Source organism: Micromys minutus (assembly GCF_963924665.1).
Source record: "Micromys minutus genome assembly, chromosome: 2".
Lineage (NCBI taxonomy): Eukaryota > Metazoa > Chordata > Mammalia > Rodentia > Muridae > Micromys > Micromys minutus.
In genome coordinates, this window is record NC_137971.1 from 47,781,906 (window position 1) to 47,806,542 (window position 24,637).

At 37.2% G+C, this 24,637-nt stretch overlaps 1 protein-coding gene and 1 pseudogene across 3 annotated transcripts; one reads left to right on the forward strand and one right to left on the reverse strand.

Moving 5' to 3' along the window:
• Window positions 1-1,058: 1,058 nt before the first annotated feature.
• On the forward strand, window positions 1,059-1,532 carry LOC308416348 (SUMO-conjugating enzyme UBC9-like; annotated as a pseudogene). The gene has a single exon. The product of its transcript is annotated as an SUMO-conjugating enzyme UBC9-like (transcript).
• A 1,715-nt stretch (window positions 1,533-3,247) lies between these two features.
• LOC308417898 (membrane-spanning 4-domains subfamily A member 4A-like) lies at window positions 3,248-24,266 on the reverse strand. 2 transcript variants are annotated; one of them, XM_080913206.1, is made up of 7 exons: window positions 24,150-24,266; window positions 20,097-20,256; window positions 16,515-16,643; window positions 9,411-9,467; window positions 7,515-7,673; window positions 5,641-5,742; window positions 3,248-3,525 (listed from the first exon to the last, which is right to left on the reverse strand). In XM_080913206.1, exons 2-7 carry the CDS (start codon window positions 20,238-20,240, stop codon window positions 3,406-3,408), a joined length of 711 nt encoding a protein of 236 aa, XP_080769332.1. In that variant the 5' UTR covers window positions 20,241-20,256; window positions 24,150-24,266; the 3' UTR covers window positions 3,248-3,405. The 2 variants fall into 2 exon arrangements, with proteins under 2 accessions (XP_080769332.1, XP_080769333.1); XM_080913207.1 differs by lacking the exon at window positions 16,515-16,643.
• Window positions 24,267-24,637: the final 371 nt, after the last annotated feature.

The window sequence follows — 24,637 nt, forward strand, 5'->3', positions numbered from 1 at the left end:
GGTTGGATTTGGCAAAAGGGGATAAAGTTAACAATGTAAATACAGAGAATATCCCATTTTAAAAGAGAGAGAGAAGGAACCTTAGCTACAAAATAGTCTCTGACTCATTGTCTAGTAAAATATCCAACCTGGGTAGATAGTCCTGGTATTAATGAAATCTGTAGCGCATGAGACACATGATAAAATACTACACAGGGTACTCCTTCCCTCCTCTTCTATATGTAACGACAAGGACAGAGTGCTAAACAGACGCAGAATACTGCCTGTGATGAAAAGGCTGCAGGGACCAACTTTCCAATTCTTTATTTGGCCTTTTAAGCTCTAATATAAAATAAAAAGATTTTATTTTAGCATGTGAACATCTCTAGCCAAGTCTTCCATTAGAGATCACCAAGACTCACTGGTATGTTATGAAACTACAATCTTTTTTGCTTCTTTGTGGAAGGTCTGGGGGGTAGGCAGGAGAGAAGCCCAGAGAGCTAAGAGAATGGATAGAAATTAGCAGCCTCGTTGGGGGGAAATGGGAGGATCCTCCATAAATATTAGAAACCCTGGATGTGAGAGACACTCAGGACCCTTTGGAGGGTGACCTTAGCCAAAATGTTCAACAGTGAAGTATCCACTTGTAGTTGATAGACAGGGACTCGTTATTTCCAGCCCTCTTGTCCCACTCCAATACCTTTTTCAAATTATGATGCCTTCTTCAATTGTTGTGAGACACACACACACACACACACACACACACACACACACACACACACACACACATATATATATTTTTTCTAGTTCCATAGTGAGGGTTATTCACTTAGATCTGGCAGTTCAAGTCAGGTACTAGTATAGTTAAAGTCATTTTGAACCTGAAGCTGAATAATATAGATGTCTTCAGTTTTTACCAGTATGCTCTTTGTGTGTGATACATTTTATTCCTGATTGATTTTCTACATCAGAGTATATTATTTGCTCATTTATGTTTATTATAATCAAAATATGAAAAGGAGCGTTGCCGCCTCTGCTGCCGTGACGTTCCGGGCCGTGGTCGCCCAGGGACTTTGAATATGTTGGGGATTGTCCTCAGCTGACTTGCCCAGGAAAGGAAGCTTGGAGGAAGGACCACCTTTTTGGCTTTGTAGCTGTCCCAACAAAGAACCCTGATGGCACAATGAACCTGATGAACTGGGAGTGTGCTATTCCTGGAAAAAAGGAGACTCCGTGGGAAGGAGGCTTGTTCAAGCTACGGATGCTTTTCAAAGATGACTATCCATCCTCACCACTGAAATGTAAATTTGAGCCACCACTGTTTCATCCAAACATGTATCCTACTGGCAGTGTGCCTGTCCATCCTGGAGGAAAACAAGGACTGGAGGGCAGCTATCACGATCAAACAAATCTTATTAGGAATTCAAGAACTTCTAAATGAACCAAATATTCAAGACCCAACTCAAGCAGAGGCCTACACAATTTACTGCCAAAACAGAGTGGAATATGAGAAAAGGGTTCAAGCACAAGCGAAGAAGTTTGCCCCCTCATAAGCAGAGGCCCCGTGACGAGGAAGAGATTGGCTTGGCAAGAACTTGTTTACAACCTTTTGCAGATCTAAGTCGCTCCGTACAGTTACTAGTCGCCTGGGAGGGTTGAGCAGGCGCCATTTTCCATTTCCGCCACTGGCATATTCAGTCTTTTGTATTTTTGATTATTGAGTAAAACTTGCTTTTATTTTAAAAAAATCAAAATATGATTGCATTATCTTTCTCTCTTCAACTCATACTAATGTCCTCTGTCTCCAATCTTTTCACTCCTCAGGAAAACTAATTCTCTCTCTCTTGAGAGTCATCAGTTAGTTCCTGTCAAGAGCTCTTGTGGGTAGTGGCTTGTGTGCCCCTTCTGAATTCATGCAGGCCTTTAGAAGGCAGTCTCAGTTTCTGTGAGCTCGTGACTGCAACAGCCATGTCACATCTAGAAGCCTCTATTTAGCCTCAGTTCTCCCAGACTTCTGGCTCTTACATTCTCCTCCTACTACTTTCACAATGTTTTCTGAGCCTTGATGGGAGGGAGTGTGAAATAGATGCTCCATTTATAGCTGAATGCCCCCCAGAGACATTCTTCTTTTCTGCACTTTGACCAGTTGTGAGTATCCCTATTAATCACTGTCCACCACACAAAGATGGGGAGAGGGTAAGAGAATAGATGTGATATGAAATCAGAATGTTGCTGTGGGGAGAAGAGGGCTAGGTGGAGGGTCAGAGAACAGGGGAAGAGAGCAGAGAGAGAAAGGTAAATAAGGATATGAATGAAAGTGTCACAACAAAGCCCACTACTTTGTATGCTATTTTTTAAAATGCATAAATACACTTTTGAAAGTCAATATGTTACAGTCAAAGCATTGGTTGTTTTACCTGTGTACTACCAATTATATCTAAGGGTTGGTGTGCTCAACTGCATTCTTAGTCATTTCCTGAAGGGAGGCATCAGGCACAAAGGGACTTTGCTGTACATTTTTGTGGTTTTCATATGTACAAATGAGAAAAATGAGGTTCTCCAGAAGAAAGCTCATGGTGTGATATGCCAGAAACCCCTCACTCTTTACTATTTTGCTATCCTTACCAACTGTATAGCTTAGATTGTTTTCTCAAGCATCACAGGTGAATGGAAAGTAGTTAGCACATGGGTACAATACTTCTAAATTAATTTTGTTCTTCAACCAAAAATAAAACACACTTAATGGATATCTAATAAATATGCATAGTCATATATTGACATGCATGGCATGTAGGTAGGAGTTTAATTAATTAATCCTTATTAGAAAGGAAAGGGAGATAAAGATACATTGAATCATATCAACATGTACTGGAATACACTCACATTGACAGAGGCAAACACTGACTTTGATATTCTGTGCTACAAAAGAAGTATGACAAAAAGAAGAACCAAAATTTATGTTTTTGTACATTTTGAAGGAAAAAATACACATCCAAATTTGTTATTAGAGAAAACTAAAGTTGAACAAACAAAAAGAGCATTAGACAGAGCAGCAGAAATGTGTAGGTGTCGTCTGGGTGAAACATACCTTGTGATTTAGAACATTTCATCTGTTTATTTAAAACCTTCTTTGCCTATTTAAAACATGTTTAGAATGTCCTCAGGATGAATAAAGCATGTTCAAGTGTTATTTAGCCAGTAAATAAATGATTTATTTATTTATTACATTCTAATACTCTTATGGAGAGATAGTGGAATAATCTGCCAACTCCCTGGTGAAACATTAAAATGTAATTTGAATCACACACACACACACAAACACAAAGCACATGTGCACATGCACAGGCAAACACACACTTATGCAGGTATGCACAGACTTCAAAGTTGGATTCTTGTGCTTTCCCATGCGTGGTTCTTGAAAAATAATCAGTGCATATTTTCTGGAACATTTTTCTCTTGGTGTTCTGATGGCACCAAACCACTTTGAAGTGGTACAGAACATGCTGTTTCTGCCATGGGAGAATTTGATGGCATAATTATCACGACCTGTAGAGTTAATCAGATGTTGTTGCATCATTCACAGATTCTAAGAGATTTCTTCTTTTAACCACATATCATCACCATAACCAATGTTCACCCTGTCACAACAGATATGAATCTAGCACCAATAATAGGTATTTCTCAGGCATTCTTTGATCATGCTATACCTAGGACATACAATGAGTTGTAAAATTTTGCCCTTTAGAAGCTTCTGGCTGTTGTTGAGTCACAGAATAGGACAATATACTGTGTGAATGAGAATAACAGTGATTTTATTTAAAATGATATTTTATACAAAATACAGAGCTCTTTTGCCAAAGTAATTTCCTAGAGTGATGGCAGCAACATATACCAATCATGACTTGGTTGCCATCCATGAACCACTTGATGGCCAGACTGTCCCTGAGTTGCAGGAAGCACACTAAAAGCATGCAAAGTCTCAACCTTATTCTACAAAGTCCTGATACATAAAGTTTGATAGGAATGGTTGGAGATTCCAGATAATATGAGACTTTTATTATATGTTACATGTCATTACATGTCTAGACTCAGAGACTGGGGAGATCTGCTTTACTACTATTATAGAGCACAGACATCTATATAGTAAGTGAAGGGACTCTAGCCAGCTCTAACATAGCAAACATGGTTCTGGCAGGCCTTGCTCTCCTCCCCCTTTCTCTCTGTCTTGTTTAAACTGTTAGATTACTTTCCTAAAATTATCCACCATGACCCATTCCCTTATATGGTCACTTTGTCCTCCTGAGACTGACTACCAATGTCCAGCTATTAAAATATTGAAGTCCAGCAATCAAAAGCTCCCGTTCACTCACCCAATTTACATGTCTAATTAAATTAAACACCTCATAGGGTTTCCTTTTTTACCTTTATAAACTGCCATTTCCCTATGGGCCACATTTGTCTCCAGAGATAGTCCTTTGCTTCCTCCCCTCGAGACAAATACTCCTTACTTCTATCCATTGTTCCAATTTTTTTTTCTATTTTGTTCTCTATCTCCTGTCTTTGTCTATTATTCACTGTCTGTTGTCTATCCTGGACAAATAAATCTTCTTTTGTGGTGGGAGTTTGGTCTGGGCTGTCCAGAGACAATACATATCCTTTCTGTAAATATTATGGTCTGAAGAGTATGAAGAAACTTGCCTTTCCCAAAATGCTTTATCCCTCAGTGAAATCACAGAAGCTTCAAAAATATCCAAGAAACTGAAAACTCTGGGGCTTTACATTGCAAGCCCATTGTAAGCTTTGTTGTAATCTAGTTAAATTTTCTTCTTTGGGTTGAACTTGTGGACACCCAGAAAGGGGTGAAAGAAATATAAAGGAGCACCCACTGATCTCATCGCTTTATTATTAGTTAATTACTGGATATGAGTTCTGTGTATCGCTTGGCTTGTGAACAATGAGACTATTGAGTATCCAGTGACAGTGAAGTCTTATCCCTAAAGTTTCTTCAGTAGCCAGAAAAGATACTATAATTTGAAAAAAGTAGGGTAATTTGATACCCTTTATAGACTTCTAAGATGTGAACTATTCTCTGGTTTGTACTCTAAGGGTCCATCACTTGCAAGAAATAGGATGGTAAACTGTACTATTTTGATTGTAATAAAAACAAAAATACCACATAGCTCTCAGTGACCCTCTTGTGATTCTGTCCCTTGAGTATGAATGAGACCTGTGAATAGAATTGGATAACATTCTTTTGAGTAGACCACAGATCAGTTGACTTTGAGTCAATTAACAATGACAATATTCTAGATGAACCTTTTCAAGTTGTGTGAAACTAAAAGAACTCAAGACATTGGTTCCTTTGGTATCCTCAAAAGAAGTAAACTGTCATAATTTCTATTATACAGGGGATATGAATTTTACTATGTGAATATACAAAAGAATTTGCACCTTCAGAGGATCCCACAGACCATTCGACAGCATAATCATAATCTGTGAGTCCCTGAAAAGAAAATTCAGATAAACATTAAGCTGAGCCCATACTTCATCCATTGGAATTGGGAGGTGATTAGCATAAATTAGGATAAACCTCTTTGTGCAACTTATTACAGAGTGACAGAAAACATGTAGAGACATATATAAATTAAAATGAAAACTTACCCCACCAGGGTTACAACACAACACCCTGCATCCAAAGGCAGAGAGGGATATTGCTATGCAGAGTTCCAGCACAGTTAAAACAACTACCACAATATCCAGACCCTGCCAACAAATAATAACACAAGCATGTGAGGAGTGAGAATCACATATTCTAAACATTTATACACTAAAATGGTGGAGGCATGGCCCAAGAGTCTACAACAGGGCTCCTGGCACAGCCTTGTCCTTAGCCATTTCTTGGCTTTCTTGGTAGCTCATATTCTGTCAATTCTTGAAGCACATGTATTAGTTTAAGCCCTATGAAACTGTGACCTTTCTAGGCCACTTATAGCTTATTGTTTCAAATTTTATGTGGTACAATTAAGTTGTTTCACACAGTAAGATCTCTACCTGCTCTTTCTTATAAAGAACTCACTTTATCAGACCTTTCTTTATAATCACATGATTCATAATGTATCTTTTTCTCCCAAGAGGATAGAAGCTTCTTGAATTAAAAGAGCTGGCTTTTAACTCTCCCAGTACTGTCCCTGAGATCTTGTGTAAATTATATGTCTATCTCAGAGCCTTGGGAGATGGGTTAGCAGATAAAATGCCTTCTGTGTAAGTACTATGACCAGAGGTCAGCTCTGTAGCACCCACATAAATGTCAAGTAGGCATGATGGCATGCATTCGATCCCCAAATGCAGACAGGGGATCCTTGGAACTAGAAGAATAGCTAGACACACTGAATCATGAGAGTTGTGAGTTAAAATGAAAGATCCTATCTTAAAGTAAAGAACAATTAAGGAAGATGTCAGCCTACACATACACACACACACACCCATACACACACACACATGAGTGACAGATAGACAGAAACATACGCATACATGTGTGTATTTGCACAATCACTCAAGAGAACATATACACATATTTTCATGCACATCACACACAAACAAAAATGCAATAAAAAATGTGTGTACTTCAAGGTTGTAAAATAATGCTACTGCTGCCCAGATAAGAATATACTTGGCACTTCAAGCTTAATGAGGTCCTTCCTTATGGAGGTCCTCTGGCATATGATGAAGCAGCACTTATACACACACACACACACACACACACACACACACTCACACTCACACAATTCAGAAGACTTTGATCTTAACAAGAAGGTGGCTGGTTGAAATGAATGAAGAAAACATCTGTTGAGATTACAGCAAACCAGAGCTATTTTAAGCATGAAGTATTGTATGAGTTCACAGGCCCCATAATGAAGAAAGCTATCCTATGCAGCTGTCAGTCCCAGAGCTGTGTTCATATCATTGTACCCTGCATGTCTTCAAGGTAACAGACCTTCAGAAATAGCAAGCTAGATTCTTTATCAGAATAAATACACAGAATCGGTGACTTATAGGCAGGAAATTCCAGAACACATTTTTGTCAGTTTCTTAGTGACTTTGGAAAAGTTTTCAATCCACTAAAGAGTTGTATCTTGTTTTAGTTGAGTGGCTAGAGATTGAATTGCTTACTATAAAGACTTTTAAAATATTCTAGGAGGTAATTAGTTATCAGTGTTTCTTAGGCAATTGTTTTGGTATAAATAAATGGGGCTCAAGATTTAAAAGTAAAATAGACAATATAGTTTATTCTGCATAGGGAATGAGGATGTTAATTCCCTATATTTACATGAATTTTTCTCTCTTTTGGTCTCGTTGTACATACACAGTGTGAGTATAATATGTGACTCTCATTCCTAAATAAAAGATTAATCTATTTCTTGATGGTTTCTAATTCAAGCTGATTCTAGAATTCAGGAATGTTGCTCCTGGTTTTCTCTGAGTCAGTGTGCCCAGTGTTTTTCAACCATGACGCCATGTAAACAGAAACTACTCACCATTAAAATGGAAAAGGTCATGTGACATCCTTCAGGTGAACTTCTATATGAACAATAATATACATTGAAAGAATAAATTCCTGGGCTCAGTGAGCTGATTATGATCCCTGAGAAGGCAAGCACGGAGCTGGTAATGTTCAAGCCTAGGCTGCTTCGAACCTAGAAAGAAATGAAAACGATTAAGCCAATATCCAAAAGTCTATCTCTACATATCAGTTTAAACTCTTCAGTTCTTCCCTTACATATTTTATGCTCATTATTTTGATTAATTCAAAGGTTTCCTAATTTGTCTCTACTATTATTTCCAATATAAATATATCCTTAAAATAAAACTGTGAATGTCATTTCTACAATTAAATCTTTCAGATTATCCTTACAGACACATGAAGCTTAAGTTAAACTTTGGGGCTTTTTGGAGACTCAGTTCTGTCTTGTGATTGTGTTTTTAAACTCAAATGAGAGGATGTTTTTGTTGAAGCAGACACATTGGCAGATAGTTGGTGAGAACGGACAGGTGGTGTTTTTTTGAAAGTTGTCTAAAACAAGGGGCATACGATACTTAGTTAGAACAGACACTTGAAAGAATACATGATATTTGAAAAGAGTGTAAATATAGCCCAACAGACAGGGGATGATGCTGTGTGCTATTAGTTTTTCTTGTCAGTCTTTGTCAGTCTTTGTTGATGCTGGTCCTTGCTGAAGATGCTGAGTTGTATTGGTTTGCCTTATTATTTTTTTGTTGGTTATCATTTGTTGTGACTTTAAAATATACAAGGCTATGTGAAGCATAATGCAAATTTCTCCTGGAGGGGATTTCAAAATAGCTATACTTTAAAAATAAGTTCATTTATTCAACTTAGAGTGTGTGTGCCTGAGGAGCTCAAAGAATTTTTGTAGCTCTCTGCTACCACCATGTTGATGTCTTCTTTTTATTTCTGAAGTGTCATGGGGCTCCAACTCAGGTTGTCATGGCAATCACCTTTACCTCTGAGCCATCTTCTTTGGTTGTCTTTTACACATCTGCTGCAGATCTCAGAGCGTCAGGCCTCTTACCTTTCTCTGCTACAAGATTCCCTGAATTCTTCCGCTTGGATAAATGTCCTGGCCTCTCTTGTGGACCTGCACATTTTGCATGTTTCCTTCTCTGATGCTTGTTCCTTTTTTCAATTCTCTTCTGGTATTAAAAGTATATCCACTTTTTATAAGAAAAAAACTTCTCAAAAAAGTGTGAAAGTTTTGATAAGGATGTGGCATGGTAGGTATGGTCTAAAGGTCTCTGGTGGGAAACAAGCTAGGGATAAATGTTTAGAAATGTTATGCTAATTGAATTCCAGTTTGTTTATTCTCTTTAGAGTAGGGAGAATGCAAATGGTGTCCTAACTACTGTCAAGTTTATGGAGATCTTGGTCTGGAGTCTTTTTCTTGACTTTGTGACTGATATCCTGGCATGTTAAATTTTAAATTTGTCTCTTCCTGAGAAATAACTCATTGTGAATGCCTTTTGTTGAATATTCAAAATCTAGGTGCAGTTAGAATACACACTCTGCACAATCAGTCAATAAATGCCATGTCAATGAAATATTTAGTATCATGGCCATGGGCATGAACAGTAAACTTCAACGCAGATTTGATTCACCATTCTTGACTTTTCTTCTGAATTCTTCCACATCTAATGAAGATTCTCTCTGAAAACTGCTGTGACAATCCAGCCTCATGTCAGGATTTTATCACTTTTTCTGGCTAAAAATTTTAACAGGAAAATTCTTCTAGATGAAATGCAAAGTCATCCTTTGTTTCTTAGGTGTTGAGAAATATTGTGTTTTCACATCCTGGTAGAACAAATAATTTGATTATAGCTCTCCTCTTTTGATATCACAATAACATAAAAAAACTTACCAAACCTTCTGTAGTTCTTCTTCCTGCTACAATTGAAAATGATCCTGAAATAATAAACTAGAAATAAGAAGTAAAATCCAGGTTAAAATACTAAATATATTATTAAAAATTATAACATATTGAAACCTATTCCTAAATTTGATATGTAGGTGAAACAGTCTATCTTAAAAGAACCACAAAATTAAGGAAAGATTCTCTTCTTTCCTAGAAAAAAGAAGAATTCTACCAGACAGGTTTCTGGCACAATTTATCAATATTTTCAATTCTTTGACAATTTCATGCATATTACACACACACACACACACACACACACACACTAGCAGTTTGATGGCATATTTTAAGTGAACTAAAATGAAATTAAAAAAAAAAAATAAATGCAACAAGAACAAGTCTTTCTGTCACTGATGCAGCACTATACCCTATAAAATAGGTAACATGATAAATGACAGTTGACCATAAATTCAAATGACAACAGTAAGGTCATGTGAGGATTAATTAATCCAACTCGAAGCAGGCACGGAGAAAATGCTGTTAACAGTGGATGTGTAATATAATGGCTGAAAATGAAACTCTTTGTCTTTGGGTATTTGTCTGCATGGGATTATAATTTGTCTCTTAAAGACAAAAAAAAAGGTTTTGTCTTGTCATGAATAAATATATTTCATTGTTCTCTAAAATTTCATCAGTGCTTACAGAACTAATTTTTATGTACTGACTTTGAATTGTTTTGTTGTTTTCCAAATTTCTGGCTATCTATTCATGGGGAATAGAAAAATGATGGAAAAACGTACCTACATCTAAAGAAACAGTACATGTTCCACTAGCAATCAAATGCAAGTTTATGTTTGTTTCTAGTATTCATTCCTTAGATAAATTTTATATGTTGTTGCTGTTTAAAAATTAATCTACAGAGTAATCATTGCCCACCTTAAACCCACATAGGCTATGGGGTATTTTATAATTAAATACATTCTTCAAAGTGATTTATTTACATATTTATTTTAGCATATTGATAAAATGATGTTTTTCAGAGGATTGGGGTTTTACTTAAAGCAACTACTTTTCCAAAGTAAAATACTGTTTATTTAAAAAGAAAAAAAAAAAAAAAAAAAAAAAAGAAAGCCCTGAGACATAGATTTCTAAATTTCTAAAAGTGAGTTACTATTTATGTAGCAGCATAATTTAAAGATTTATTAAAACAAAGAAATATATTAAATGTTATTGTTATTTAAAATAACAACTATACTCTTTCTTTCAGTCTCTCCTCCACTCTTTGTCCCTGCATTTTTTTTTTTTTTTTTTTTTTTTTGGACAGGAAGAATTCTGGATATTTTTAGGTGGATGGGTGGCCCTATTTCTCAACCAGGGGCCATGCCTATCCACTGGATATGGTCTCTATAGGTTCGATCTCCCATTGGTTGAGTATTTCAGCTAATGTCCTCACTGTTGGGTGCTGGGAACCTCTTGGGTCCTTGGCATCTGGGACATTCTACTGGATACCCCTAGTTTTCCCTCCCACACTGCTACTTACCTCCTTTCAAAATCCTGACCCTCTGTACTTCTCCCCCATCTGAGCTGGACCCTTTTCCCTGCCTTGTCCTCTCTTCCGTCTTCCTCCCAGATCCCTCTCTCGCTTTACTTTCCAGAGATCATTTTTCCTCCTGAGTAGGACTGTTGCATCTACACTTTGGTGTGATCTTCTTTCCTTTTTGGCTTCATATGGTCTGTGAGTTGTATTGTGGATATCCCAAGGTTCTTTTTGGCTAATATCTACTTATCAGTGAGTACCAAAGAATACACATGGAGGTAGGGAACCTATGGCTCAAGTTGGATATATAGCAAAGGATTGCCTTCTTGGTCTTCACTGACAGCCCCTTGGTGCTGTGGAGGCTTGATTATCTAGGGTAAAGAAATGCTAAGGCACTGAGGCAGGAGTGGAAAGGCAGGTGGGGGAACACCCTCATAGGTGGGGGGAAGGAATAGGAAGCTTGTGGGGGAAACTGGGAAAGGGAATTGTAGATTTTTGTCTATATGCAGGTGAGGGCAGTGAGAAAAGAAGACAGGCTGAGAGTTTTAGAGATGGGAAGGGGGGCAGGGAGACAGAGAAAACAGGAAAAAGAAGATGAAGAAAGAGGACAAACCACCCATATGGCTTTAAATAGCCACAGGTAGCTATGAATATCATAGAATAATATAGGACAATTTTTCCAGTCTAGTTAGGCAGCTTGTATCAATATCAATTGGCTCTGAGTTCACTGTGTGGACATTTTGTGAGTTGAGAATTTACTGTTATAAATCTGACTGAAAAATTACAAGCCTCTAGAGTTTCTGATTTTACTGAGTTTCAGGAAGTTGTGACACCTAGCCACAGGTGACAAATGACTGGGAGTGAGAGCAGCTTCTGTGGCAAGCAGACTGTGAGAAGTTGGGCAGATGGCACATGGGGTTAGGCATCTGCCATCCCCCATCCAGAGAGGAGCCAGTGATAGCATAGATTGATTTTTTAATTCTTACACACAACAGGGGATGACATTTGAAATGTAAATAAAAAAATCAATAGAAAAAGAAAAAAAAACATGACTACTTAGCCTGGTCAGTCACCTGGCCAAAGAAAAACCTCTCAGAAATCTGGATTTATCTTAAACCATGTTAAAGAGATAGAAGTAATTATCCTTTTGATAACATTCTGTGCTTTGGAGGTGCAGTTCCTAGAGGCTATCATGTAGTTTAACTAGGTCTGTCCACTTTTCCAAGTCCTTTCTTAGGAAAGACTTAACTTCTACTTGTTTCTTCTTCTTCTTCTTCTTCTTCTTCTTCTTCTTCTTCTTCTTCTTCTTCTTCTTCTTCTTCTTCTTCTTCTTCTTCTTCTTCTTCGTCTTATTCTTCTTCTTCTTCTCCTTTTGTCTTCTTTGTTTATGCTAGCCAGAGCCACAATATGGTTTTTATTTGATAGTCTGGGCTTCCTTGCTTTTTCTTTAAAACATCTTTCCCAGAGTGCTTGGCACTACATGGTCATCCATGCCAACTTAACTCAAGTAGTAAGAATTTTTATTTCCTCTTACATTCTCCTCTCAGCAACTATTAAGATCCTTAGTGTGCCCTAGGGTCTTCTTTCTGACCTTATAAAATTGTTCTTGACTTTAAAAAATAAGACAAAATAATTACTAAATGGTAATTGGAGTTCATTGAGTCTTTCAGTTAAGAAACTATTTTCACTTTATCTAAAGTGGCTAGTGTCAGCATATTTAGACTCACCTACTTTCACAGGTCTCCTATATAGGTTTCTAAGGTAGCTTTTGTATGCTAAGAATTAAATAAGAATAAACAAAAGCAAGATAGTGAATACTAAGTATTGAATATAATGGCTAAAATAAAATTATTTCGATATTAATATAATTTACAGTACCAATATATAAAACTGTCACTTAAAACTAGTGACTAAGTGAATGAACATTCAGTAAGAAACAGACTATTCAATTCATTTGTTCATTCTCCTATGAGCTCACAGGATGAAGGGTAAACCACAAATGTGAATCACAACTGGTACAGGTTAACGTTAGTGTGTGCGTTATCCTTGTTAATAATTCGTTTGAAAACATATTTAAGAAAACATTTATGAGAAATGAGATGGTTGACATCAGATTGCTTTACCAGTGACACTCACTGAGTAGTTTGAACCACTAAATTAAACAACACTGAAACTGATAAGTCACTGGCCTTCATCTTGTGAAGGAATTGATGTTGACAGTGTCCAATTTATTCTGATATGAGTTTATGGTTACACAGGACTGCAATAGATCTTCGCTGATAAATATTAAAATTTTCAGCTACCTGTGGCATTTATGCCATTATTTCTGTGTTATATGCTGTGCTATGTATGAGTTAAAGACTTTTTTCTCAAGGTTGTAGAAATACTTTATAGGGATTTGAGGGTTTTGCCATATAAATCTTTCACTTGTTTGGTTATAGTGACCCAAAAATATTTTATATTATTTGTGGCTATTGTGTAGGGAGTTGTTTTCCTACTTTTTTCTTTTAGCCTGCTTATCATTTGTATAAAAGAAGGCTGGTGACTTATTTGAGTTAATTTGAGTTAATTTTATATCTGACCACTTGGATGAAGTTCTTTATCAGCTGGATAAGTTCTCCGGTAGAATTTTTAGGGCGCTTATGTAAACTATCATATCATCTTCAAACAGTGATGCCTTGACTTTTTCTTTGCCAATTTGTATCCCCTTGGCCTGCTTTTGTTGTCTTATTGTTCTAGCTAACACTTCGAGTACTATATTAAATAGATAAGGGAAGAGTGGGCATCATTATGTTGTCCCCGATTTTAGTGGGATTGCTTCAAATATCTCTCCATTTAATTTGATATTGGCTGTTTGTTTGAAATAAATTGCTGTTATTATGTTTAGGTATGGACCTGGAATTTTTGATCTCTTCAATACTTTTAACATGAAGGGGTGCTGTATTTTGTCAAATGCTTTTCTGCAACTAACAAGATGATCATATGATTTTTTTTCTTTGAGTTTGTTTATATAGTGAATTGCGTTAATGGGTTTTTGTATATTGAATCAACCTTGCATCCCTGAAATGAAGCCTACTTGATTGTGGTGAATGATGGTTTTGATTTGTTCTTGGATTAGGTTTGCAAGAAGTTTATTGAATATTTTTAAAATAGTTTGCATAAGCAAAATTGGTCTAAAGTTCTCCTTTTTTGTTGTTGGGTCTTTGTGTGGTTTGGGTATCAGAGTAATTGTGGCTTCATAGAACCAATTAGATACTGTTCCTTCAGTTTCTCTTTTATGAAATGGTTTGAGAAATATTGGTATCAGTTCTTCTTTTAAAGTCCAGTAGAATCCTGTACTAAATCCATATGGCCCTGGGCTTTCAGTTGAGAGGTTTTTAATGACTTCTATTTCCTTATGGGATATGGGCCTGTTTAGACAGTTTACCTGCTCTTGATTTAACTTTGGCATGTAGTATCTGTCTAGAAAACTATCCATTTCATCTAGATTTTCCAGTTTTGTTGAGTATAGGCTTTTGTAGTAGGATCTGATACTTTTTAAATTTTCTCAGTTTCTATTGTTATGTCTCCCATTTCATTTTTGATTTTGTTAATTTGGATACAGTCTCTGGGCCCTTTAGTTAGTTTGACTAAGGGTTTATCCATCTTGTTGACTCTCTCAAAGAACCACCTTTTGGTTTTGTTGACTATTTGCCTTATTTTCTTTGTTTTCATTTGGTTGATTTCAGCCCTGAGTTTGACTATTTCCTGTTGTCTATTCCTATTGGGTGAGTTTGTTTCATTTTGTTCTAAAGAGAAAAGCTAAAAGAAGCTGAGGAGGAGGGCAACTTTGTAGGGGGACCAGCAGTCTCTATTATCCTGGACCCCTGATATCTCTCAGACACTGGATCACCAATCAGGCAACATACACTAGCTAATATGAGGTGCCCAAGACATATACAGCAAATGTCTGGGTTCAGCCAGAGAAGACGCACCTAACCCTCAAGAAACTGGAGCCCCAAAATAATGCTAATTTCCTCAGATTTTCAGTTTGTACTGCCTGGGATGTCTGTGTAAGAAGCCAGTTTTTGTGTGTTTGTTACAGTTTGTGTTTATTTATATTTGATGTTTTGTAAAAATCTCCCCAGAGAGATTATAGGGCTAGTGAGGTAGATGAGGTTGGGGCATTCACATGGAGACAGGGGGTAGAAATGTGGTATGGGATGTGAAACAGTCAGAGGGTGGACCAGGAGGGGAATTAAATCTGAAGTGAAAAAATAAATAATAAAAAAGAAAGAAGTATTTGATAGGAGAGTATTCCATGGGATATTGGCCAGGGAGCCCAATGAAGCTTCCAAAAGCAATGCAGGCTACCATCATTGTTCCTAGATATACACCACACTTAGATAGTAAGAACCTATTGTTGAAGATACTAAGAGAAAAGTCAGACTGATTAAGTCAGGTAGGAGAGGAGTTTGAGCCAGAACAACTGAGATGAGCCAGTTCAGAAAGTACTTGAAAAGGTGGCTTTGTTCAGCAACAAGTCTAAACAGCTGGAACCATTCTAGGGTTGGATTAGATTGCATAGAGGCTGGAAGTTTTTAGAACTAGACCAAAGTTAGTAAACAGAGGCAGTAAGCCTCCCAGACAACAATTACAATAAAAAAATAAAAGTTGCTTTTATACCTGAGTAACAGATAAATTGATAAATAAGGGGGGAATGTGAATGAGAGAGTGAGAATATGCTCATGTGTGTATGTGTGTGTGTGTGTGTGTGTGTGTGAGCGAGGGGGGGAAGAAAGAGAGAGAGAGAGAGAGAGAGAGAGAGAGAGAGAGAGAGAGAGAGAGCGCACAGAGAGTTGGACAGAGAGTACAGTAGAGAACAGTACAGGAATACACAAACAGTACAGGGGAAGAGAGAACAATGCAAGAATACAGTAGAGTTTGTAGAGACAATAGAATAGTATTTGGGAATAATGTACAGTTTGGAGCTCTTCAGTTGAGAGCAGTTGAGTTCATGAAGTTCAATTTGTGGTGTTTAGAGGCAATTTTTCTAAGCAGAGCAATTCGGTGTGATGTGGAAAGAAGCCAGTTTGATCAGTCAGTTTGAAGAGGAGTTTTTAGCCATAACAGCTGAGCTGAACCAACCAGCCAGTGTTCCAGAAGAACTAGAAAGTGTGAGCTTATTCAGAAGTAAGTCTCAAAGGCTGAAAACATTTTAGGCCTAGGGTAGCAGATGGAAGCTGGAAGCTGAGGCCTTCAAGATCTGGATTTGCAGAAGATTAGGTTATACAAAACCTAGAAGCTTCAGGCCTAGGCATAGGGATAGCTAGAACAGAGAAATGATCTAGGCTCAGCCCAAGCTGTGTCTTCACACAGCTTGGATACCTCTCTCATCTCATCCATTCCTCTGAGGAAGCAAAAACAACATTTATAAGGAGGAAGATATAAACACAATACACTATATGGAAATATTTTATTGCTTATTTAAATGTTTTAATGTAATAAGAGCCCCCATAAATAAACTGAGATTAGTTAGTTATTAAAATCTTAATGATAATATTATGCTAGATCCAATTATAATATATGCAACTCACCATTATGGACCCCCAAATTGGGTATCCTATGTACACTGAAATAGGGAGCCTTTCACCAAATGACACAGTGACAGTGGTCATCATGATTCCTATGCTCAGGTTCATGACAGCAATCACAATCTGCACAATCTAGAGATAAGAACATATCATTTACCAAGAATGTGTGCCAGGTCATCACTTATACAGCAACAAAGGAACTCTCATTCTCCATCTTTGATACACTAAGATAAAGTTCTAGATAATCTCCTGTTTTGTTTTGGGAATTTGTTGTTGTTGTTGCTTTCTATTTAGCTGTGGATAACAACTTATCAAAATTGCCCTAGATAAAGTGTGTCATTATGCTAATAATTTTAGAGCTAGAATAATATTCCAAAACCTGCCCAAAGACATTTTCTGATACTCAAGATGCCACTTCTAAAGCTACTCTCCTTGGTCACCAGTTCTGAAAAGAGTTACCCAGAAGTACCTACTCTAAGAAGTAACTTGAAGGAAAATAATTAGATATTGAGTGAAGAAAATTGAGAGTAAATAGAGCACTGCCTTGGAATCTGGGATCTGAAGAATGGGGAGTGTAAATAGAGTACACTGGAAAATGGAAAAATCTATGACTGGAGATATGGCTCAGCAATTAAGTGTACATACTGCTCTTGCAGAAGCCAAGAGTTCTGTTTCTAGCACCAATATCTGAAGGCTCATAGCTACCAGTGACTCTGAGAATCTGATGATCTCTTCTGAATCCCATGAGCAGCACAACACACACACACACACACACACACACACACACACACAAATACATAATCTGTATTTAGAATATTAGAATACAGGTATTATATAATAAGTAGTCTAACTACACTATAATAGATACAAAAAGAATAGAAAATTGTAAAAACTTCTCACCTTCATATACTAGTTTAATAAAACTCAAACTTCCAGTAATATATGTTATAGTTGTCTAAAATTTGACACTCAGCCTGGGCTTCTGCATCATGAGTTCTAAACCAGTATAGGGTACATAGAATTTGTGGAGTCACAGGAACACTCATCACTGCTGTTTGAAATATTCAAGATGACAGAGTCCCAGGAATCAGCCATCAGCTTTGAAAACTAAACGCAGTTTTGTAAAATACTAGAATTCAGATTGCCACATAGAGGTTGAGCAACTTAGTCCCCAGAGTGGCAATGTTGAGGTAGTGAAACTTTAAAAGGCAAATGTGCTGGCTAGATTTATATCAACCTGACATAAACGATAGTCATTTGAGAGGCAGAAACCCTTACTTAAGAAATGCCTCTATAAAATCAGAGTGTAGGCAAGCCAGTAGAACATTTCTTAATTAGTGATCAATGAGGGAAAGCCCAGACCCTTGTGCGTGGTGCCATCCCTAGAATGGTGGTTCTAACTTCTAGAAAAAGAGCAGGCTGAGCAAGCTATAAAAAGCAAGCCAGTGAGAAACAGTGGAGGTCCAGAGACACAGGCCTGGTGAAACGGTGCTCTAAGAAGCCAGGGAACAGAGAGGTCTATGCCAAGCGAGCAGAATGTGCGCTGCCCCCCCCCCACCCCCGATTGGTTCAGCGGAGCAGGAATTCTGCCTTAGGTTGTCTGTTTCCACACTGCGGCCTGTGCGTGCAGAACAGACGCTCAGGCCATCTACCACCAGGAACAGCGGAGATCCGGGGACACAGGCTAGGTACAAGGGAGAGACAAGAACCAATCACTGACAACAAGACCATGTAAAATCACAGACAACAAGATGGAAAGAGGAAAGCAAAAGAATGTACCCCAGGGAAACCAAGACAACCTGGCAACACTAGAACCCAGCTCTCCCATCACAACAAACAGCGGAATGCCAAACACTCCAGAAAAAGAAGACTCAGACCTGAAATCATACCACAAGATGATGATAGAGATCCTTAAACAAGAACGGGAGGAAAAGCAAAAAGAATTAGAAGCTTTTAAAGAGGAAACAAGAAAAACACTCAAAGAACTCAAAGAACTAGAGGAAAACAGAACCAAAGAGATGAAGGAATGGAAGAAGGAATTTAACATGGACGTGGAAACAATAAAGAAAACACTAAAAGAGTCAGCCCTAGAAGTAGAAAACCTACAAATGAAATCAAGAATCACAGATGCAAGCATCTCTAACAGACTACAAGAGATGGAAGAGAAAATCGCTTCCATCAGATGACAGCAGATGCTGGTGAGGATGCGGAGAAAGAGGAACACTTCTCCACTGTTGGTGGGGTTGTAAACTGGTACAACCACTTTGGAAATCTGTCTGGCGATTCCTCAGAAAATTGGACATAGTACTACCTGAAGACCCAGTTATTCCACTTCTGGGCACATACCCTAGAGTAGCTCCAACATACAACAAAGACACATGCACCACAATGTTCATAGCAACCGTATTTATAATAGCCAGAACCTGGAAACAACCCAGATGTCCTTCAGTAGATAAATGGATACAAAAATCGTGGTATATTTACACAATGGAGTACTACTCAGTTATTAGAAACAATGACTTTATGAAATTCTTGAGAAAATGGATGCATCTAGAGGATATCATCCTAAGTGAGATAACCCAGTCACAAAAGAACAGACATAACATGCAGTCACTGATAATTGGATACTAACCCCAGAAAGCTCTGAACACCCCAGAAACTACTCACAGACTATATGAAGTTCAAGGAAAATATAAACCCATTATGCTTAATCTTTACACACCAAGAAAACTTTGACTAATTCCAGGTTACATCTTGTTTTACATGTACTTTATGCTCATTGTAACTAGCAAGATCTTAATGCACACTATCAAACCTTTAAAAAAACCAAGCACTGACAAAATGTATATGTATACTTCTATGCAAAAATGCTTAAAATCTGTACATTTATCTTTGTTTTTTAAAATAAAGTTGTTCAATTAAAAAAAAAAAAAGAAGGACTGAAGCATTAAAAAAATAAAGCAAGCCAGTAAGCAGCACTTCTCCATGGCCTCAGCATAAGTTCCTGCCTGCAGATTCCTGCTCTGTTTGAGTTCCTATCCTGTCTTATATCAATAATGGATTACAATGTAGACATGTAATCCTCCAAAATTTGGTTTTAGGTCATGGTGTTCTGTTGCAACTATAGAAATCCTGACTAAGAAATACCAAGGATGTTCTGAAATTCTAGACTGAATATGAAGTATTTCACACAGACTAATTGTTGAACCCTTCATTCCATAGGTAAGTGTGATATTTTGGAAAGTCCTGAAAATTTTACAGGGGAAGTTTAGTTGGAAGAAGTAGATCACTCCCTGAGGGTGTGTCCAAGTAGTTAAGCATAGATATTACTTTTTTGCCCTTGACTGTGTCTTCAAAATGATTTTTATATTTTGTATAATATTGAGGATGTTATATTGCTTGCTGGTTTATAGCCAAATGACAATAAATAGAAGTTAATAGAATGCTATTTTTCAGAAGCTAAGTTCTACAAATTAAATACCAATGACAGAAAGACCATTGGTTGCATATCAAGGCTAGCAGGACACAGACTATGTTGGTCATCTGTGAATTTGTACCATTGTTGTTCTCTCAGAAGCAACATACCCCAAGGATTTTGGGTTCTCCCTTCAAGAACTTCTCTGTCATTCTTTTCCATGAATGTGATTTTACATAAAAAGGTTGTCCATTCTGCTGTGACCCATAAGCAGTGTTCGATGCGGTCTGTTCTGTCCCTTGTATGGCTCTCATGGCAGCAGAAACAATACTGGAAGAAGAAATATAATTTAGGGTGAATTCCTAGAAACAGGGACTGGGGAGTCTAAATAAGACAAAGATACAAATTATCAAGAGAAGCAATGTGGATAAAACTGAGTTACATATGCCGGAACCTACAAATCAAAAAAAAAAAAAAAAAGAAAAATTCATGCTGTCATTTTAGTTAATGTATTATTAACCAACACTTGTGTATTCTGAACTTGATTATATACTTACCTCTAGCTGTGAATTGTTTACATTCATATTTATTATACTTATCATTATTTACTTTTTACCTGCATATCTCTGTTTAATATTTTCTGTAAACTTAGTCCTAAGTCTTGGGCAGAATATCAAGTCTAAATTTGCAAAGGTTAGGATAATCTAAAATCTAAAATACAGCAACTAGTTCAATGTTACTTGTGAAAATCTAGCTTCTATGACATTAATTTAAATCATAATGAGGCTTATACACATTCACCCCATATACACAATCATTCACACATGTACACAAACATGCATGCAAACACACACACACACACACACACACACACACACACACACACTAAATAAATGCTCTAGTTCCACTCGCCTCAAGTTGAATTTGAAAATCATGGTATGTAAAGTATCTCCCAATGCAGAGTGGAAGTCATAACAAGAACCCCCAGAGTGCCATGCATACATGACCTTACTTCCCAGAATGCCCAGCAATTGACAATGTTAAACAACTGATTTTTAAAAAATCTATAATTGTTATCTGTGTTCCATGTCCAATCAAACTTTTTTCAAATCTTTATTTCTTCTGCTTTATCATTGGAATTCATCATCCTATCTGACAACCTTTAAGCATCCTCTCATGTCCATCTGATCCTTGTATATTTAATCTTACGCTGCTTAATGTCCATGGTGGTCATTTAAAAATATAAAACAGTTTTAATTTCTAATTAAGAGAAACTCATATTTTAATGTCAATCTATATATCTAACATTATTTTGATTTTCCCCCTTTTATTTTTGGAGTACCAAATGCATTAGATATATTTCAGCTTTCATACATCAACAATTTTCTTCCTGCTCTGGAGTTCTAAACACATTCAGCTACATTGCAGAAAATTTTGACCACATCCTTTTCTGCTTTGCCACCACAACAAAAAGTCTCCTCTCATTTCTTCTTGGGTACTGATAGTATCACATGGCTCTGCCTTTCTTCACACACAACCCCCCACCACACATAAGTTTCTCAACCAACAATGGTAATTATTGGAGAAATCTTTGTGACTTCCCTCACAACAATAGAGGACAAAGATGTGAAATTAACATATGTTTCTTTTCTGTCTGATTTAATGTGTACTTTGGATTATTTGTTTACTGCAATTATTTTTGTCTTTATTTTTCAGACATACACTCAGAAGATTAAAAAAGTAAATTCTTTATCTAATTAAAACCTAAATAGGTCTAGGGAGAAAAGTCTCTAGAAAGGCCTAAAGTGCTGGCCTTACACACGGGAGAGCCTTTGACCAGCAGCACTCACATTAAAAAACTAAAAAGCCAACCCAGTAGCACAAGTTTGAAATCTCTGTTCTGAGAAGGCAGAACAGAGTCACCAGGGTTTGACAACCCACGAGCCTACCCTACTTGGAAAGTTCCAGGCCAGAAAGAAATCCTGTACCAAAGATATATAATGTTTATGTATATGAGAAACGACACCCAAGGTTTTCGGCTGGCCTCCACATACATATACACACATTCACCTTCACACACCACCATTCATACATGTGTGCACAAATGTGCACATTCATTCATATACACTAAATAAATACTCTGGTTCTACTTGCTTCAGGTTGTTTTTTGGAAATCACTATATTTAAAGCCAAGCCATTGAACAATACAGTATCAATCTTTTAAGAGCTTTGTAGTAAATATCCTCTCAGGTGCTAATAGCAGCTCTAATATCCTGCCAGTCCTATGCTTCTCTGGGGGTTTTGTTTGTTTTTTTGTTTTGTTTGCTTTCGGGAGGGAATTGTTACCTTTTACTACCTTCCTAATTTTTCATGAGAAATACATTTTTGTACCTTAATTATAAGATTAATTATTCAGAAAAATGACAACAGCATGACCTCAACAATTACCCATCAGTATATTTTCTTTACATTTCCAAAGCCCTGCATAACTGACAGCTTCAGGCAACAGCAGCCTGTGCATCAGCAAGAAAGAGCATCCCAAGTTTGTAAGTTCTCTGGAATGATAACTACCCTGTCATCTTCATATTTTATATTCTAAACAAAATACTCTATATACAACTATGTGAACAACCCATAAGGTGGTCTTGTTGATAACAGTGTTTACCATCTTTGAGCTGCTAGGTTTCAAAATTAGTCTTTGTTTCTTGATTTAACAACTCATTCAAGTATGCCTTTCCAAGTGGCTGGCAATGTGAACTTGGGCATGATACTAAGAAACAATGCTGGGAATACTTCAGCATTTGTGGCCTCTTTTCTAATTAGACTGAAAGCTTTAACACAAAAGAATTTTACCAGCAGAAACTTTTATGGTATTCTTGTGGTTCTCTGGTAATGTGAATCGTGTTCTGTGTATTTGAGGCTATTATAACTAATTTCTAAGAAACTCTGGAAGTAAATCCATGCAGCTTCTCCCTACATTCACACCAGAGAAATATTGCTTTTGACACAGGGAAAATAAGCTTCCCAAGGACAAAAACAATGTGTCTTTATGGTCTAGTTCTCAGTGCTCTAACTTTCATATAAGCCAAAGAATATTTACATGGGTATGAGAGATAGTTCTCCAGACTGGGAAAGGATCTGCCATGGGTTTAAATTATCTATGGTATTTATGAGAATATTGGCAAGTATGGTGTCTTCATTATTTTCATCCCTAGTACAGAGATGGAAAACACAGGCAGTCCCAGGCCTTCTAATAGCACCAAATACCATCAGCACTACCACAAGCCATGTTTTCTTGCTTTTGTATGAACATCTATCTCATGGATCAAAATGGTCTAGAGGGAATCATAGAGAAGATGGTCTACAGGACCAGTATCTCCCAGTATTATATTATAAAGTAAATTGGAAGTCATCTACAACAGTTTTTTACAAGATGATAGTACTGATATGGAAAACTAAAACAAAAAACAGTGACCTGTGATGGGAAAATCCTGAACTAAGATCTAATAAGTGTGCTTTGTAGTTCAAGTTCTTTCTTAACATAGAAGTTTCTAGTCATTTCCCTCTTTTGTGTATGTTCCATCTCATCTGAAGAAAGACTCAACACAGTTTTGTCTGCCTTCTATACAATGGCCACACTAAGAATCTTCAAGCCTCTTCCATTAATTTATTTCCTAAAAAGGAGTTTAAGTTCATGCCTTCAGAGTCCCATGAGTGGTGTCAAAGATTGCTAGAGAATTACGTCAGGTCACAATCTTTCTTGAGATCAGACTAAGTATGTTAGTCTGGTGTCTTCCTATACATATATCATCTCCACCACATTCTGTGTGTGGCAGGTAGTTTCTTAACTATTGAGTTATAAACATATCAGTATTAGATGAGAACAAATACAGTGGAAGAAAAAACATTCAGAAATGATCAAAGGTGAAGGTACTGGTTTCCATTTTGAATAACAAAAACAGCTAAAAATCTTATTCACAACTCACTTTTGACTCTTACTAGGCATTTATTTTTTTCTTACCTCCAAGGATTGCAATATAGATTCCTCCTTAAAAGGCCCCAAAGTACATGTGAATTCTTTTCACCCTTTATCATGGGATATCATGGCCTGTACCATGGGACATGGTCTCCTTTTCCCCCCTCATCTTACCCCCCCCCAGGTGTCGTAGAATAAGATGAAAAGCACTATCACAAAAGCCTAGGAAAAATAAGTCAGCACCTACCTTTCTTCCCAACTGGAAAGCCTGTTGTGAGATGAGGAACTGTCTCCAGGAACTTGCCTTGGGTTCTTTGTTCAGATGCAATAACTTAACCACAGCTCCTGTGTCACTAAAGCTTAAGTCCAGTACATTTGCTAAATCCTGAAAGTTACTGCTGAGAATTGTGAGAAACAGAGCTAGTTCCTTTTTTATTAGCTGAAGTATTCACTGACTCTGCGTCCTTGTGGCCATGTGGCCTCTTTAAAATCTACTGGAAAAGCAGTGCCTTTTCACAATATTTCCTGTAAAAAAGCAGCAGATTATTTTTTACAGACCATACCAGTGCAAGTCCATACTTAAGAGACCAAAGTCATTATCATGGCCCTTCAGGCAAGGCTGATGATTTATTCCCAGAATCCCATTACCCATTGTCTGGAATTCTGAGGCAGGAGAATTGTGATTTGTAGCCAGCTTGAGCTACATAAGGAGAACCTCACTTCTCTCAAAACAGA